We start from the raw sequence: 16,694 nt of genomic DNA, 5'->3' as shown, positions 1-16,694 counted from the left end.
CTTGGTCTGTCACCCAGGCTGGAGTGCAGTGGTGCGATCTCGGCTCACTGTAACCTCCACCTCCCCAGTTCAAGCGGTTCTTGTGCCTCAGCCTCCCCAGTAGCTGGGATTATAGGCTCCCGCCACCAAACCTGGCTGATTTTTGTATTTTTAATAGAGGCAGGGTTTCGCCATGTTGGCCTGGCTGGTCTTGAGCTCCTGACCTCAGATGATCCACCCACCTTGGCCTCCCAAAGTGCTGGGATTACAGGTGTGAGCCATCACGCCTGGCTCTGGCTCTTTTTTTTTTTTTTTTTTTTTTTTTTTTTGAGACGGAGTCTCGCTCTGTCACCCACGCTGGAGTGTAACGGCGCAATCTCAGCTCTCTACAACCTCCACCTCCCGGATTCAAGGGATTCTCCTGCCTCAGTTTCCCAAGTAGCTGGGATTACAGGCACCCGCCACCACATTCAGCTAATTTTTGTATTTTAGAGATGGTGTTTCACCATTTTGGTCAGGCTCGTCTCGAACTCCTGACCTCAGGTGATCCACCTGTCTCAGCCTCCCAAAGTCCTGGGATTACAGGCGTGAGCCACCATGCCTGGCCCTGGCTCTGTTTTTTAGAATAGTTTCAGTTTTGTAGCAAAGTGTGAGGAGAAAGTTCATATAATTTTTATATACTCCCCTTCTCCCCCAATTTCTCCATTTTAAACATCTTGCATCAGTGTGGTATATGTGTTACACTTGATGAACCAATACATTATTATTAACTAAAATCTATAGTTTATATCAGGGTTTACTCTTGGTGTTGTACATTTTATGAGTTTTTTTCTTTTTTTCTTTCCTTTTTTTTTTTTTTTTTTTTTTTTTTGAGACAAGCTCTTGCTCTGTTGCCCAGGCTGGAATGCAGTGGTGTGATCTTGGATACTTGGATCACTGCAACCTCTGCCTTCCAGGCTCAAGCCATCCTCCCACCTCAGCGCTCCAAGTAGCTGAGACTGTAGGCGTGTGCCACCATGCCTGGCTAACTTTATTATTTTTTTTCTTTTTTTGGTAGAGATGGGGTTTTACCAGGTTGCCCAGGTTAGTATTTTTTCCTTTTTTTTTTTGAGACAAAGTCTTGCTCTGTCGCCTAGGCGGCAGTGCAGTGGTGAGATCTCAGCTCACTGCAACCTCCCCCTCCCGGGTTCAGGCAATTCTCCTTCCTCATCCTCCCAAGTAGCTGGGATTACAGGTGTGCACCACCACACCTGGCTACTGTTTGTATTTTTAGTAGAGACAGTGTTTCACCATGTTGACCAGGCTGGTCTTGAACTCCTGGACTCAAACTATCTGTCCCCTAGGCCTCCCAAAGTGCTGGGATTGTAGGCAGGCATGAGCCACCACGCCTGGCCCAGTTTATGAGTTTTGGTAAATGTGTAATGTCATGTATCCCCCATCACAACATCATACAGAGTAGTTTCCCAGCTCAAAAAGTCCCCTCTGCTCCACCTATTCATCCCTCCCCACCCTCTGGAACTCCTGGCAACTACTGATCTTTTTACTGTCTTTAGAGTTTTGCCTTTTCCAGTATGTTGTATAGTGGAAATTGTCCATACACGGCCTTTTCAGATTAGCCTCTTTCACTAAGCAATATACATTGAAGGCTCCCCCATGCCTTTTTGAGGTCCGATAGCTTGTTTCTTTTTAGCATTGAATAACATTCTGTTGTCTGGATGTTCCACGGTTTATCCATTCTGCTATTGAAGGACATCTTATTTGTTTGTTTGTTTTTTGAGACGGAGTCTCACTCCGTCACCCAGGCTGGAGTGCAGTGGTGTGATCTTGGCTCACTGCAACCTCCGCTTCATGGGTTCAAGTGATTCTCATGCCTCAGCCTCTCCAGCAGCTGGGACTACAGGCCCGTGCCACCACGCCTGGCTAATTGTTTTTGTATTTTTAGTAGAGATGGGTTTTCCCCATGTTGGCCAGGCTGGTCTGGAACTCTTGGTCTCAAGTGATCTGCCCACCTCAGCCTCCCAAAGAGCTGCGATTACAGGCATGAGCCACCACACCCAGCCAATTGAAGGACATCTTAGTTGCTTCTGAGTTTTGGTAATTATGAATGAAGCTGCTATAAACACGCGTGTGTTGCTTTTTGTGCAGACGTAGGTTTTCAGCTCACTTCAGTAAACACTGGGGATTGTGGTTGCTGGCTTGTATCACATGTAAAATGTTCAGAGTGACTTGCAAAGATTTGGCTTTGGTCAGCGGCTTCCCATAGGAAATTCGTATGGTTTAGTGAATGTTTACACGTGTAGTCATTAAAGCTATGGAACATCCCAGCATCCAGAAGTCTCCCTCATAAGCCTTCCCAATCACTACCCCCTCACCCACTCCAAGAAAGAACACAACCCCTTGGGATTCTGCCAGTCAGGCAGCAACCGCCCCACAGCTTTTGAAAGCAGATTTTTTGGGGTGTGGGTTTGGGGAGCAGGTAGGGGCAGTTTGCTTCATTTTGGGTTGAAGGGAGCCTAATGTCATCACCAAGTTGTTCTTGCTGATCAGGAGCAGGGATTGGCACACGCTCTGGGTATTTGGGGCTTGGTAGTCCAGCAAATGAGTGAGTGTGACTGTGTTCCAGTTAAACTTTATTTATAGGCTGGGCGCAGTGGCTCACACCTGTAACTGTAGCACTTTGAGAGGCTAAGATGGGAGGATAGCTTGAGCCCAGGAATTTGAGACCAGCCTGGGCAAAAGAGTGAGATCCCATCTCTACAAAAAAATTACAAAATTAGTCAGGTGTGGTGGTGTCTGCCTGTATTCCCAGCTACTTGGAAGGCTGACGTGGGAGCAGTGCTTGAGCCTGGGAGGTCGAGGCTGCAGTGAGCCTTGATCACGCCACTGCACTCCAGCCTGGGTGACAGAGTGAGACCCTGTCTTAAAAACAAACAAAAACAAAAACAAAACCAACAAAAAGTTTATGTCCCAGGTGAGCAGCAACTACTTGGGGCTGGTGGCACAGGGTTAAGAATTTACCAACACAGTTATAGGTAGACAGGCAGATTTATTAGAGAAGGTATGGAAGTACATTTCAAAGGAGGAACGGGCAGGCCAGCAAGAGAGGAGCTGACTGCCAGGAAACAAAGGCTTGCTGGGGATTTTCTAGGATGGTGCTTGTGCTGTGTGCTGAAGAGGGCTTTGTGAAGTACTGATAATGCCAACGTTGCAGTGAGTTTACTTGTGATTTTTGTATCAGCTTAAGGTCTGATGATAGCTGGGTGCAGAAAGGTTGTGTTATTTGGCCAGGTGCAGTAGCTCACACCTGTAATCTCAGCACTTTGGGAGACTGAGTTAGGTGGATCATCTCAGGTCAGGAGTTCGAGACCAGCCTAGCCAACATGGCAAAACTCCGTCTCTACTAAAAATACAAAAATTAGTCAGGTGTGGTGGTGGGCACCTGTAATCCCAGCTACTCGGGAGGTTGAAGCAGGAGAATCGCTTGAACCTGGGAGGCAGAGACTGCAGTGAGCCGAGATCACACTGCTGCACTCCAGCTTGGGCAACAGAGTGAGACTCTCTCTCAAAAAAAAAAAAAAAGGATTGTTATTTGTGAAGGAGGGCTGTGTGTTCTGGACAACGAACAGAGGTAGATTTATAGCTTATCTGCCTTTTCTTTTTGTTTTCCCTCATTTCTGCCAACCTGACTCTCCCTAATTAAGACTCCATATTTACAAAAGCAGGCCATGGCCAGATTTGGCCCTTAGGTTGTAGTTTGCTGCACCCGGGCAGAGCTGGGCTTTTTCTTTGTGAAATTCATGTCCAGATCCCACCTGAAATCTGAATCCGTGTGTCCTGTGCACGACGTGAGACCTCCTCAGGTGGCTTTCGTGCACATTCCAGGTTGAGAATCTACTATGCTTCCCTCCAGGGAGGAAGACAATGGGTGACAAGGCCCAGAGCTGCATAAATGGATCTAGAAAGAGAGGAAAGTTGAACAGAAGCCCCCATCAGGACTCTCCCCGCCTTGGCAACACTTTACTTGTGTAATCTCATTTCTTCCTTTCATCACTGTGTCATTTTCTCACCTCTTCTTTTTTCTTTTGAGATGGAGTCTCACTCTGTCACCCAGGCTGGAGTGCAGTGACGTGATCTCGGCTCACTGCAACCTCTGCCTCCCAGGTTCAAGTGATCCTCCTATCTCAGCCTCCTGCGTAGCTGGGACTATAGGCGTGTGTCGCCACACCCCGCTAATTGTTATATTTTTAGTAGAGATGGGGTTTCACCATGTTGGCCAGGCTGGTTTTGAACTCCTGACCTCAAGTGATCTGCCCACCTCTGCCTCCCAAAGTGCTGGGATTACAGGCGTGAGCTACCACACCCAGTCTCCTCTTCTTGAAACAATGGGTTTCTACCTGTCTGGGGTTGGGGATGCTGGATACTGTGCGGAAATAGCACCTGTTCAAGTTGAACACGATGAAGGTTCATCTGGGGGAATGTGAGGGGCCCAGGAGTCTTGGGAGATCCCTGCAAAGACAGAAAGTAGTCCCCTCAGGAGTGAGAGAAAGTTGTGGTCAGAGGGGGAATTTCACAGTTTGGCTCTTGGTGGTGGAACTGTTGTTTTGAATGACACGGAGGACTGAGATGGTAATGGCTGTCACCTATTTTTGAGCATGGTGTGTGTTTCAGGCACTTTATATGTACCACCCTCATTCGATGTTTTCAGTATCTTAGGAAGTGGATCCTGTTGGCATTCCCATTTTGCAGAAGAGGAGATGGAGGGATCACAAAGTAGCTTAGAGAAGACCACAGAGCTACTCAGAGGTTAGAGCGAGGATTGGAACCCTGGTGGTCTAGCGCCCAAGCCCATGGGTGGCAGGCCAGGTCTCACTAACACAGGCCTCTGTAACAGCTGTCTCAGCACTGACTGAGTGGTGAAGTTAAATATTAAAAGCTGAGAGAGCCAGTGCCCTTATACAAAGGCTGGAATGTAACAAAAGCCCACCCAGAGTTGTGTCCAGGCCTTTCCTGGTCCTTGAAGTATGACAAGATAACGAAGGAATTCTTAACAGGAGCCATTTAGGATTAAATAAGTTCATTGGGGGGTCCGAAGAAACTCCCCAGGCCTCCACAAACAAGTTTAGTGGGGGTCTGAAGAGATTCCCCAAACCTTCATGGTTTAGCAGGAGACAAGATAAGGGTGATCACCCCAGCACCTGGACCCATTTAGATTAAGTAAATTTACTGAGGCTGCAGAGGAAGGTCTTCAGGACTCAGATTAGTTATAGATTAAAAGAAGTTAATGTTTATTTTATTTTCTTCATTCATTCATTTGTTCATTTTGAGACGGAGTCTCACTCTGTCACCCAGGCTGGAGTCCAGTGGCATGATCTTGGCTCACTGAAACCTTCGCCTCCTGGGTTCAATCAATTCCCCTGCCTCAGCCTCCTGAGTAGCTGGCATTATAGGCACGCGCCACCACGCCCGCTAATTTTTCTATTTTTAGTAGAGCCAGAGTTTTGCCATGTTGGCCAGGTTGGTCTCCAACTCCTGACCTCACGTGATCTGCCCGCCTCAGCTTCCCAAAGTGCTGGGATTACAGGCGTGAGCCACTGCCCCCAGCCAATCACTTATTTTAGATGAATGCAAACTTACCCGTGACATATAGCTCAGAAGGTATGTAAGCTCTGGAAAACTTGGTAATTTTAAGTTGACCTGGCGTTATTTTCTAGGTCTTCTCCCTGTAACTGGCTACAGAAATAAAAACTTCCTTTCCCAGTTCATCTGCATCTTGTTTTGGGGCCACAAGAATATGCCGCCTGATCCTCAGTTGGTCCGGGAACACACGCAGCTGTGCCATGCCCACTGTGCTGTTTGCCTCTCAAGGGGCGACCTCCCAGGTTGGTGCCTGGGAGAGCAGAGTTAGAGAGCAATGGCACTAGGACCGGAGGTGATTGGTGGGGGGAGGGGGTGGGGTGTGCTCCATGTTGCCGGGGAGCAGGAGGATGGAGGACTCGATGGCAGAGATGAGTGGACAGGACTTACGCCATGACTTTCAAAACTCTCAAAACTGGAAAACTGGTCTGAGATCACACAGTATTAGCTAGAGGCACAGGCTGGGCAAACTCCAGATGGGGACTGAATGAGGACTTGGAGGATGCTGATGGAGCAACCTGCATGAAACAGGATTAAAGCAACATTTAAAAGGGCAACAGGCATCCTCTTCTACTTGCTTTGGGCTTTGAACTCTGTTTGAATAACACCACTTTCCAATGAGTTAATCAGGGCCCAGCTAACTGGAAGCTATCAACAACTGGAAATTTTTCTGCATTTTATTTTAGGAAAGCCACAGCTAAAAAGAAAAAAGAAAAGAAGCGGGTGGGCAGGGGATTTATTCGAATGCATTTACTTCCACATTTTACCATGGGTCAACGCACACTTGGGTCACGCTCTGACCTTTTTTTGAGATCTATATATTTTGTTTTGAGATGGAGTCTTGCTCCAGAGTGCAGTGGTACAATCTCGGCTCACTGCAACCTCTGCCTCCCAGGTTCAAGCAATTCTCCTGCTTCAGCCTCCTGAGTGGCTGGGATTACAGGCGCCTGCCATCAGGCCTGGCTAATTTTTGTATTTTTAGTAGAGATAGGGTTTCATCATGTTGGCCAGGCTGGTCTTGAACTCCTGACCTCAAGTGATCCACCTCAGCCTCCCAGTGCTGGGATTATAGGCGTGAGCCACCGAGCCCGACCCTCTATACATTTTTACGTCTCTATTGTTCTACAAAGAGGACAGATGTTTCCAGCGATTCTAACTGACTTGATTACAAGTTCAACATAACAAACATGTTTGCCGAGAATCTTAAATACCAGCTGCTTTTGGGGATATAAAAATATCCCTAAACATGGTCTGTGCCCTCAAAGAACTTTCAGTTATTGAAAGAGCATTTATTTATCTCCAAGAGCAAGGGACAAAATTTTATTCAGTTAGTTAGGAAATTCTCAATAAGGTTTAAAGCAAAAAGAGACACCCAAGATTCTTACCTTCTGGAACACTCCAGGATGTTTTTAAGTTCTATGCGATCCTGTCTAATTCTTCTTTGAGACAGAGACTTGCTCTGTTGCCCAGGCTGGAGTACAATGGTGCCATCTCGACTCACTGCAAACTCCACCTCCCGGGTTCAAGCGACTCTCCTCCCTCAGCCTCCTGAGCAGCTGGGATTACAGGCACCTGCCACCACAACTGGCTAATTTTTGTATTTTTAGTAGAGACGGAGTTTCACCATGTTGTCCAGGCTGGTCTTGAAATCCTGACTTCAAGTGATCTGCCTGCCTCAGCCTCCCAAAGTGCTAGGATTAGAGGTGTCAGCCACAACACCTGGTGATCCTAATTTTTAAATGCCGGGTGCACTTCCAGGGTTGGTTTTCATTCAGGTCACTGGCAGAGCTGAGAGCCTGAAAGGCTCAGATGAGACCCATCCTGGTGAATGGTTGGTGCTTTTCCGTGCAAAAAGTCACTGTGAAGTCTGCTTCTGACTCTGAACGTTCCCCTGGGAGTCGGAAGCCCCACAGTTTTATAGGCGTCTATGTTGTGCTGACTCTGACTCCATTTCTTCTTGGGGAGAATGAGCAGGCTCTTTGCCCTGCAGTTCTGTGTGGACCTCTGTGGCCACCCCCTTCTGCCTCTCATTTGCCAAAGCCCACAGCATTTTATAACTCTAATCCAGAGGTTGCTAGCTCACTGCTTGCAGGCCAGTGAGAAACACAGACTGGGATATTTCAGTAAAAGAATTAGCGGCCATCATTTAAAATCAGATTTCCCATTGCAAGTATGGATTTCTGACTTCTCCTGAAAATCTTGGATCTGGCAGTACTGGGTCTGGTTTGCACCAGACCAGTGGTGCTGGGAAGAGCCCCTTTCATCCCTCCCTTTTCCTCCCCTGCCCTGAGGTGTGGGTTTCATTGCCATCCATCACTGTGTCAGAGGCACGTGAACCAGAGCAACTCCATGTTGAATAGGGGCTGGGAAAAATGAGGCTGAGACCTACCGGGCTGCATTCCCAGACGGTTAAGGCATTCTAAGTCACAGGATGAGATAGAAGATCGCACAGGACACAGGTCATAAAGACCTTGCTGATGAAACAGGTTGCAGTAAAAAAGCCGGCTAAAACCCGCCCAAACCAAGATGGCCACGAGAGTGATCTCTGGTCGTCCTCACTGCTACACTCCCACCAGCGCCATGACAGTTTACAGATGCCACGGCAATGTCAGGAAGTTACCCTATATGGTCTAAAAAGGGGAGGCATGAATAATCCACCCCTCATTCAGCATATCATCAAGAAATAGCCATAAAAATGGGCAAACAGCAGCCCTTAGGACGGCTCTATCTATGGACTAGCCATTCTTTATTCCTTTACTTTCCTAATAAACTTGCTTTCACTTTACTCAATGGACTTGCCCTGAATTCTTTCCTGGGTGAGATCCAAGAACCTTCTCTTGGGGTCTGGATCTGGACCCCTTTCTGATAACAACTGGGCTCGTGCTGTTGATTTCTTGATTATAGTTGAGTATCGTTCTCTACCTGTGTGCTCTATCTAAACTGGGAAACTATAGAAAGAAACAGAAACCCACAAGTGTCTTCAGTCTGGCCCACATCACCCACTGCCATCACCTGCTCTAGACAACTTGGTGACCTTTCTTTTCTTGTTTTGAGACGGAGTCTAACTTTCTTACCCAGCCTGGAGTGCATTGGTGCAATCTCGGCTCACTGCAACCTCCACCCCCAGGTTCTAGTGATTCTCCTGCCTCAGCCTCCCGAGTAGCTAGGGTTATAGGCGGACGCCACTATGCTCAGCTAATTTTTGTGTTTTGAGTAGAAATGGGGTTTCACAATGTTGGCCAGGCTGGTCTTGAACTCCTGACCTCAGGTGACCCACCCGCCTCGGCCTCCCAAAGTGCTGGCATTACTGGTGGCACGTGGCCTATATCGGACTATCAGACTCACATTTACAAAAAAAAAAAAAAAAAAAAAAAAAAGGCCGGGCGTGCTTCCTTATGCCTGTAATCCCAGCACTTTGGGAAGCTGAAGCGGACAGATCACCTGAGGTCAGGAGTTCGAGACCAGCCTGGCCAACATGTTGAAATCCCATTTCTACTCAAAATATAAAAATTAGTTGGGCATGGTGGTGGGTGCCTGTGATCTCAGCTACTCGGGAGGCTGAGGCAGGAGAACTGCTTGAACCCAGGAGGTGGAGGCTGCAGTGAGCCGAGATCATGCCACTGCACTCCACAGAGCAAGACTCCGTCTCAAAAAATAAATAAATAAATAAATAAATAAATAAATAAATAAAAATAATAGGAAAAAAAACAGAAAAAAAAGCAGTTTACATAAGATGAGCATGTTCCCCTTGGCTCCCTCTCTTCTTTCTGGCCAGGTTTGTGTCTAAAGGAACAGTGAGCAAGAACCACCTTCCCCTAGGTTAAATGCCAGGATTCATGTGCCACTCACCACTGAGCAACTATGATGCGTGAGACCTGCCACTCACAGGTCACATGTTTCGCTCTGTCCAGGAACACATTCCCCGATGACATGAGACACCTGCCCTGTGGGCTGCATGTGAGCTTGGAGTTCAGTGACTGGCGGAAAAACCCAACCTTTACCTTTGGGGAACTGACTGTCATCTCTGCTGGACGGGGAGGCAGTGATTGCTGTCACATTTCACTTCAAAGATGACCGTGTTTCAAAGAGGGCAAGTGATATTTGAAGTCAAGTGGCGGGAAAGTACTGGATTCTTCGAAGGGGAGGAAAAAAAACAGTGTCAGCATGACTATTTGGGGACTGCTGACCTAATAATGCATCCCCAGGGCTACAGCCTGAGTTTCTGCTTCATATGCACCAGGGAGAACATTCCATTGAGCCATGCGAATGCCCCCAGCAAAGTCTGAAGTGGTGAAGGGAGTTCAGTAACCATCCGCTTGGCTCTTGGAGTGAGGGTGCCTTCTGGGTCCTTTCCTAGACACCCCTTGGCCACCTTTTTCCACCTGTTTTTCCGAGTGAGTGCCATCGTCACCTACGTGTGCTGCGACTGGTTCGGCAAGAGCTTTGTGGGCTGTTTTGTCACGGTGCTGCTCCTCCTGTCCCTGGACTTCTGGTCTGTGAAGGTGAGGCCCTTTCCTGTGATGTCCACTCTCGAAACACAAGCCTTGTCCCCTATATGTGTGGGATCAAGAGATACTTTGGTTTAGACTCCTGAGACATGCTTAAGAGTGCTGAGCAGTGTCACTTAAAAGTAGGGGGAATGGAGAAACCCTGTCTCTACTACAAATACAAAATTAGCCGGGCGCGGTGGCCCATGCCTGTAATCCCAGCTACTCGGGAGGCTGAGGCAGGAGAATCACTTGAACCCAGGAGGTGGAGGTTGCACTGAGCCGAGATCGCACCGTTACACTCCAGCCTGGGCAACAAGAGTGAAACTCCGTCTCAAAAAAAAAAAAAAAAAGCTAAGGGGAAAAATGCATTGTTTAGCCCTTAATAAATGGCTTTTGTCAAATGTCAATTGTCATTCTTGCATGTGACAACCCCATATGACTTTGCATTTTTTTGTAAAACTTATTGTATTAGTCTGTTTTCACGCTGCTGATAAAGACATACCCAAGACTAGGTAATTTATGAAGACAAAAAGGTTTAAGGAACTTACAGTTCCACATGGCTGGGGAGGCCTCACAGTCATGGTGGAAGGCGAAAGGCAAATCTTACATGGTGGCAGACGAGAGAATGGAAGCCAGCCGGGCGCGGTGGCTCACTCCTGTAATCGCAGCACTTTGGGAGGCCGAGGTGGGAGGATCATCTGAAGTCAGGAGTTTGAGACCAGCCTGCCTGGCCAACATGAAGAAACCCCGTCTCTACTAAAAATGCAAAAATTAGCTGGGCATGGTGGTGTGCGCCTGTAATCCCAGCTACTTGGGAGGTTGAGGCAGGAGAATCATTTGAACCCGGGGAGTGGAGATTGCAGTGAGCCAAGATTGTGCCACTGCACTCCAGCCTGGGTGACAAGAGCCAAACTCTGTCGCAGAAAAAAAAAAACAAAACAGAGAGAGAGAGAGAGATAGAGAATGAAAGCCAAGCAAAAGGGGTTTCCCCTTATAAAAACCATCAGATCTTGTGGCACTTATTCACTACCATGAGAACAGTGTGGGGGAAACTGCCCCTATGATTCAATTATCTCCCACCTGGTCTCCCCCATAAACACGTGGGAATTATGGGAGCGACAATTCAAGATGAGGTTTGGGTGGGGAGACAGCCAAACCATGTCACTTGTATATGAATTAATATATTTATGAACATATATTAAATATATTACATATATTAAAACATATATAATATGAACATATAAATTATATATGTTTGTGGGGGGAGTGTGTAACTTTTTTTTTGAGACGGAGTCTTGCTCTGTCGCCCAGGCTGGAGTGCAGTGGCGCGATCTCGGCTCACTGCAAGCTCCGCCTCCCGGGTTCAAGTCATTCTCCTGCCTCAGCCTCCCGAGTAGCTGGGACTACAGGCGCCCGCCATCTCGCCCGGCTAATTTTTTTGCCTTTTTAGTAGAGACAGGGTTTCACCGTGTTAGCCAGGACGGTCTCGATCTCCTGACCTCATGATCCTCCCACCTCAGCCTCCCAAAGTGCTGGGATTATAGGCGTGAGCCACCGCGCCCAGCCGTGTGTAACTTTTTAAAGTGAGCTTAGTTGAAAACTAGAAGCTTTGACATCTGAGAATTCACTACAATTCAACACCTTTTTTCTTCCTGCTTCCAGTACAAGTCTGACATGAATCAGGGGACTTTTATTTATCAACACAGTGAATACACCTCTTTGCTTGTGACCTACTCAGAGTCATTTGTCTGTTGTCTTCAGAATGTAACCGGAAGACTCCTGGTGGGCCTTCGATGGTGGAACCAGATAGATGAAGATGGGAAGAGCCACTGGATCTTTGAAGCCAGGAAGGTATTCTCCATGACGAGCTGAACTAACCAGAGCGGGGATAATGGGTGTAGAAAGTTTCTGTGGGTTCCTTTGGAGTTTTATGCATATCTGATTCCAGCTACACAAAAGCCACTGCTGCGGGTGCCCTGGTGAAACATGGGTGTGGCAAAAGTGTCTGCAAAATAGACTGGGCATGGTGGCCCACGCCTGTAATCCCAGCACTTTGGGAGGCGGAGGTGGGTGGATCACTTGAGGTCAGGAGTTTGAGATGAGCCTGGGCAACATGGTGAAACCCTGTGTCTACTAAAAATACAAAAATTAGCCGGGCGTGGTGGCGGGCACCTGTAATCCCAGCTACTCGGGAGGCTGAGGCAGGAGAATGACTCGAACCCAGGAGGCGGAGGTTCCAGTGAACCAAGATCATGCCACTGCACTCCAGCCTGGGTGACACAATGAGACTTCGTCTCAAAAAATAAAACAACATCAACAACAAAAAAAAACCCCACAACAACAAAAGCATGTGCAAACTAAAATAAATGAAAATGCGAGCACGCTTGTTCGTTTGCAACCATTTCTGCTTGTTTTGACATTTGAATTACTTTCCTTAAACAGGTCTCCCCGAATAACATTGCTGCCACAGAAGCTGAAGCGCGAATCTTCTGGCTGGGCCTCATCATCTGCCCCATGATATGGATTGTGTTTTTTTTTTGGCACCTTATTTTCCTTGAAGCTAAAGTGGCTGGTAAGGCCATACCTTGACTTCCACATTGCTTTGATGTCTCTGCAAAACCGGTGTTTGCACTGCTAGGCTTCTGTTGTTATTCGTTATTGATTGAACAATTGTAACAAGTTTATTGAGATATAATACACATTCCATACAATGTACCCATTTAAAGTATACAATTAGGGGCTTGGCGTGGTGGCTCACGCCTGTAATCCCAGGCCTTAGGGAGGCCAAGGCAGAAGGATTGCTTGAGCTCAGGAGTTTAAGACCAGCCTGGGCAACACGGTAAAACCCCATCTCTGCAAAAAATACAAAAATTAGCCAGCCATGGTGATGTGTATGCTTGAGCCCGGGAGGCAGAGGTTGCAGTGAGCCAAGATTGTGCCACTGCACTCCAGCCTGGGTGCTAGAGTGAGACCCTGTCTCCAAAAAATAAAATAAATAAATACTAAGTGTGAAGTTCAGTGGCTTCTAGTGCAGTCATATAGTTGTGCAGCCAACACCGCCATCAATGTTAGGAAATTTTCATCACCTGAAAAAGAAACCTTGCACCCTTTCAACATTGCTTCTTTATGCTTCTGTTCCTCCAAACCCTGGCACCTATTAATTTTTCTGTTTCTATGGATTTGCCTATTCTGGGCATTTCATATAAATGGACTCATACTTATATGAGTGAGGTGCAGTACCTCACGTCTGTAATCCCAGCAGTTTGGGAGGCTGAGGCAGGTGAATCACCTGAGCTCAGGAGTTTGAGACCAGCCTGGCCAACATGGCAAAACTCTGTCTCTACTATAAATACCAAAATTAGCCGGGCATAGTGGCACACGCGTGTAATCTCAGCCACTTGGGAGGCTGAGGCAGGAGAAGTGCTTGAATCCAGGAGGCAGCGGTTGCAGTGAGCCAAGATCGCGCCACTGCACTCCAGCCTGGGTGATAGAGTGAGGCTCCATCTTAAAAAAAATAAAAAAAGAGAGAAAACAAAATACTTGTAGACAGTAAAACAACAGTGTCATTTAATGAAAGTGCGGGCTCTGGAATTTGGATCCCGGCTTGACCACGCTCCAGCTCTGTGACCTTGGGCAGGTTTCATCTTCCTGAGCCTCAGTTTCCTCCTTGTAAAATGGGATGATGATGGTGGCAACCTCTCCAGTTGTAATGATTCTGAGGTGTCCATGGGTATTTGCAAATGCTCAGTCAGTGTTGGCTGTCACTATTCTTAGGTGCCGGCTAGAGCACTTCTACTTGGCTTGAGAGATGCATTTCTGTAGATGCTCTTAGAAAGTGACCTCTGTGTCAGGAGATCAAGACCATCCTGGCTAACACGGTGAAACCCCTTCTCTACTAAAAAAAAAAAAAAATACAAAAAATTAGCCTGGTGTGGTGGTGGGCATCTGTAGTCCCAGCTACTCGGGAGGCTGAGGCAGGAGAATGGTGTAAACCCAGGAAGCGGAGCTTGCAGTGAGCCGAGATCATGCTACTGCACTCCAGCCTGGGCAACAGAGCGAGCGAGACTCCATCTCAAAAAAACAAAAAAACAAAAAAGAAAGTGACCTTTGCTTTCTTTGTCTGAGTGCAGGCTCTCGTGGTTGCTGGGATCTCTCTCCAAGTTGCAAACCTGTATGGCTACATCCTTTGTAAGATGGGAGGCAACAGTGACATTAGCAAGGTCACAGCCAGTTTCCTGTCCCAGACAATGTTCCAGACGGTGAGTAACTGAGGTCTGACTCCTGGACCACTCCTCTCCAGGTAGTCAAAGTCAAGGTGGCCTGCTGGCAACTGTGGTTTATAATGTAACATATCAGCCAGGCTGCCATTGTTTTATTGTTTATTTATTTTTTGGGAGGCAGGATCTTGCTCTGTCACCCAGGCTAGAGTGCAGTGGCGTGATCACGGCCCACTGCAACCTCCATCTCCCGGGCTCAAGCAATCCTCCCACCTCAGCCTCTCGAGTAACTGGGACTACAGGTGTGTACCACCATGCCTGGCTAAGTTTTTAATTTTTTTTAAATAATTAATTATTTTTGTAGAGGCAAAGTTTTGCCGTGTTGCCCAGGCTGGTCTTGAACTCCTGAGCTCAAGCAACCCGCCTGCCTTGGCCTCCCAAAGTGCTGGGATTACAGCCGTGAGCCACTGTGCCTGGCAGTTTTGTTTTTTAATTCTAAGATTTACATAAAATGTAGCCTTTTAACCATTTTAAAGTGTATCGTTCTGTGGCATTAAGTATAACCACCTTGTTGTGCAACCTTCACCCCACCCAGCTCCAGAACTGCTTTCATCTTGCAAAATTTAAGCTCAGTACCTGTAAAACATTAACTCCCCCTTCTCCTTGCCTCCTGGCCCTAGCAACCAGCATTCTGCTTTCTGAGTCTGTTGGTTTGACAGCCCTAGGGACCTCCTGTTAAGCGCAATTATAGTTTTTGTCCTTTTGCGACTGCCATTGTTTTCAGTGATTTTTAAAACTATAGAATTAAGAGTCACAAATGGTTTTTTCCATTTTTTAAATTATTATTATTGTTATTTTTTAAGATGGGAGTTTCCCTCTGCTTCCAGGCCGGAGTGCAGTGGCATGATCTCAGCTCACTGCAACCTCTGCCTCCTGGGTTCACGTGATTCTCCTGCCTCAGCCTCCTGAGTAGCTGGGATTACAGGTGCACACCACCATGCCTGGCTAATTTTTGTATTTATAGAAGAGATGGGGTCTTGCCATGCTGACCAGGCTGGTCTCAAACTCCTGGCCTCAAGTGATCCGCCTGCCTTGGCCTCCCAAAGTGCTGGGATTACAGGCGTGAGCTACCATGCCCGGCTTGTTTTTTTTTTTTTTTTTTTTTTTAAACTTAACAGATATTTCTAAAAGTGAGAGATAGGAGGTCTTTGAAATTTGACCAGGTTCATCCTGAAATGGTTTGAACCATCTTAAATTTGAACAGTGCTGCTTTATGCCAAGACATCAAGCAACCAATTCCACAGGGTTTCTGTACTTTGTGGGTTTTCTCTGGCCTTGCATCAGCAGGACTGCCCCACTCGCGTGTAAGGACAGAAAACCATGGTTGATTTTTCCCCTTGCAGGCCTGCCCAGGTGACTTTCAGAAGCCGGGCCTTGAGGGGCTGGAGATTCACCAGCATTAGGTGAGAAATGGATCGTGGCACCCGTGTGGAGGGGCTGGGGAATTCTGAAAAATGCAGCTCTTGAGGCACAGGGGCCCGGGGTTTGGGTGGGCTTCCCCTGTTCCCTGGGGTGGCCTGGTACGTGACCAGGCAAGAAGCAGACTGGGCAATGGGCCTGCCCTGGGCTTTGCAGCCTCATAGCCCTTGGGCGAGGAGCTGGGGGGGTGGGGTGTGAGGTCACACCTTCCTCACACTGAACATGTGCAAATCTGACCATATATGTGGTCCTAGGGAAGGGTGGGGAAGGAAAAGAGACAAGGGAGGGAAAGAACATGGGGATTTGTTCTTGTTTCCCACCCACCCACTTTTATGTCCCAGAGTGGAGAGAAAACAGGAATTAACTCTTCTTCCAGCTGGTCTCAGATCCTGTGTGTCTCAAAGAGAGCAAGCACCTCATGGCAGCGAGGATGACTGTAGAGTTTACATCTGTCTCTCTTTTTTCTATAATTTAAAAGCCTGAATATTGGTTTGCATGACACTGGACATTACTGGATATACTGTGCACATATTACTACACAGGGTGTATACACAGACCCCAAATTCTGTCTTAGTGGGTACTTCAAGGACTCTTCAAGGGCTTTTTGATTTGACCCAGCTGCGCCGCATGCAGTGATTTTAGAACAAACCCCAGCGTGAGCTCTGTCGCTTTTAGATTTTTCCTCAATCTGAAGAAGAGCGTTTGGACTGTGCTGTTTGAAAACATGCCTGTGTGTTCTGTAGTGAAGCCGCACAGTCATCCCTTTGGTTCTTTTCTAGGCTTGCTTATCTTCAGAGGCAGAAATGGCTTAAATGGGAGTTTCTACAATCGACTAAGCTTCCGACACAGCAGAATCCCATGGTCCCACAACCCGTTTGTTTTTTATGTGAAACAG

General features: G+C 47.3%; 1 protein-coding gene across 1 annotated transcript in view; it reads left to right on the top strand.

Annotated features, from left to right (window-relative positions):
- Window positions 1–16,683, top strand: part of TVP23A (trans-golgi network vesicle protein 23 homolog A) — a 50,118-nt gene extending 33,435 nt beyond the window's left edge. Inside the window, 7 exon segments of the mRNA XM_007985650.3 lie at window positions 9,971–10,115; window positions 11,865–11,954; window positions 12,546–12,632; window positions 12,634–12,675; window positions 14,234–14,362; window positions 15,724–15,783; window positions 16,579–16,683. Of these exon segments, the coding sequence (XP_007983841.2) occupies window positions 9,971–10,115; window positions 11,865–11,954; window positions 12,546–12,632; window positions 12,634–12,675; window positions 14,234–14,362; window positions 15,724–15,783 (553 nt within the window). The 3' untranslated portion in view covers window positions 16,579–16,683.
- Window positions 16,684–16,694: the final 11 nt, after the last annotated feature.

The sequence above is a fragment of the Chlorocebus sabaeus genome, chromosome 5 (assembly GCF_047675955.1).
Source record: "Chlorocebus sabaeus isolate Y175 chromosome 5, mChlSab1.0.hap1, whole genome shotgun sequence".
Lineage (NCBI taxonomy): Eukaryota > Metazoa > Chordata > Mammalia > Primates > Cercopithecidae > Chlorocebus > Chlorocebus sabaeus.
This window is presented reverse-complemented; position numbering and strand designations above follow the sequence as displayed.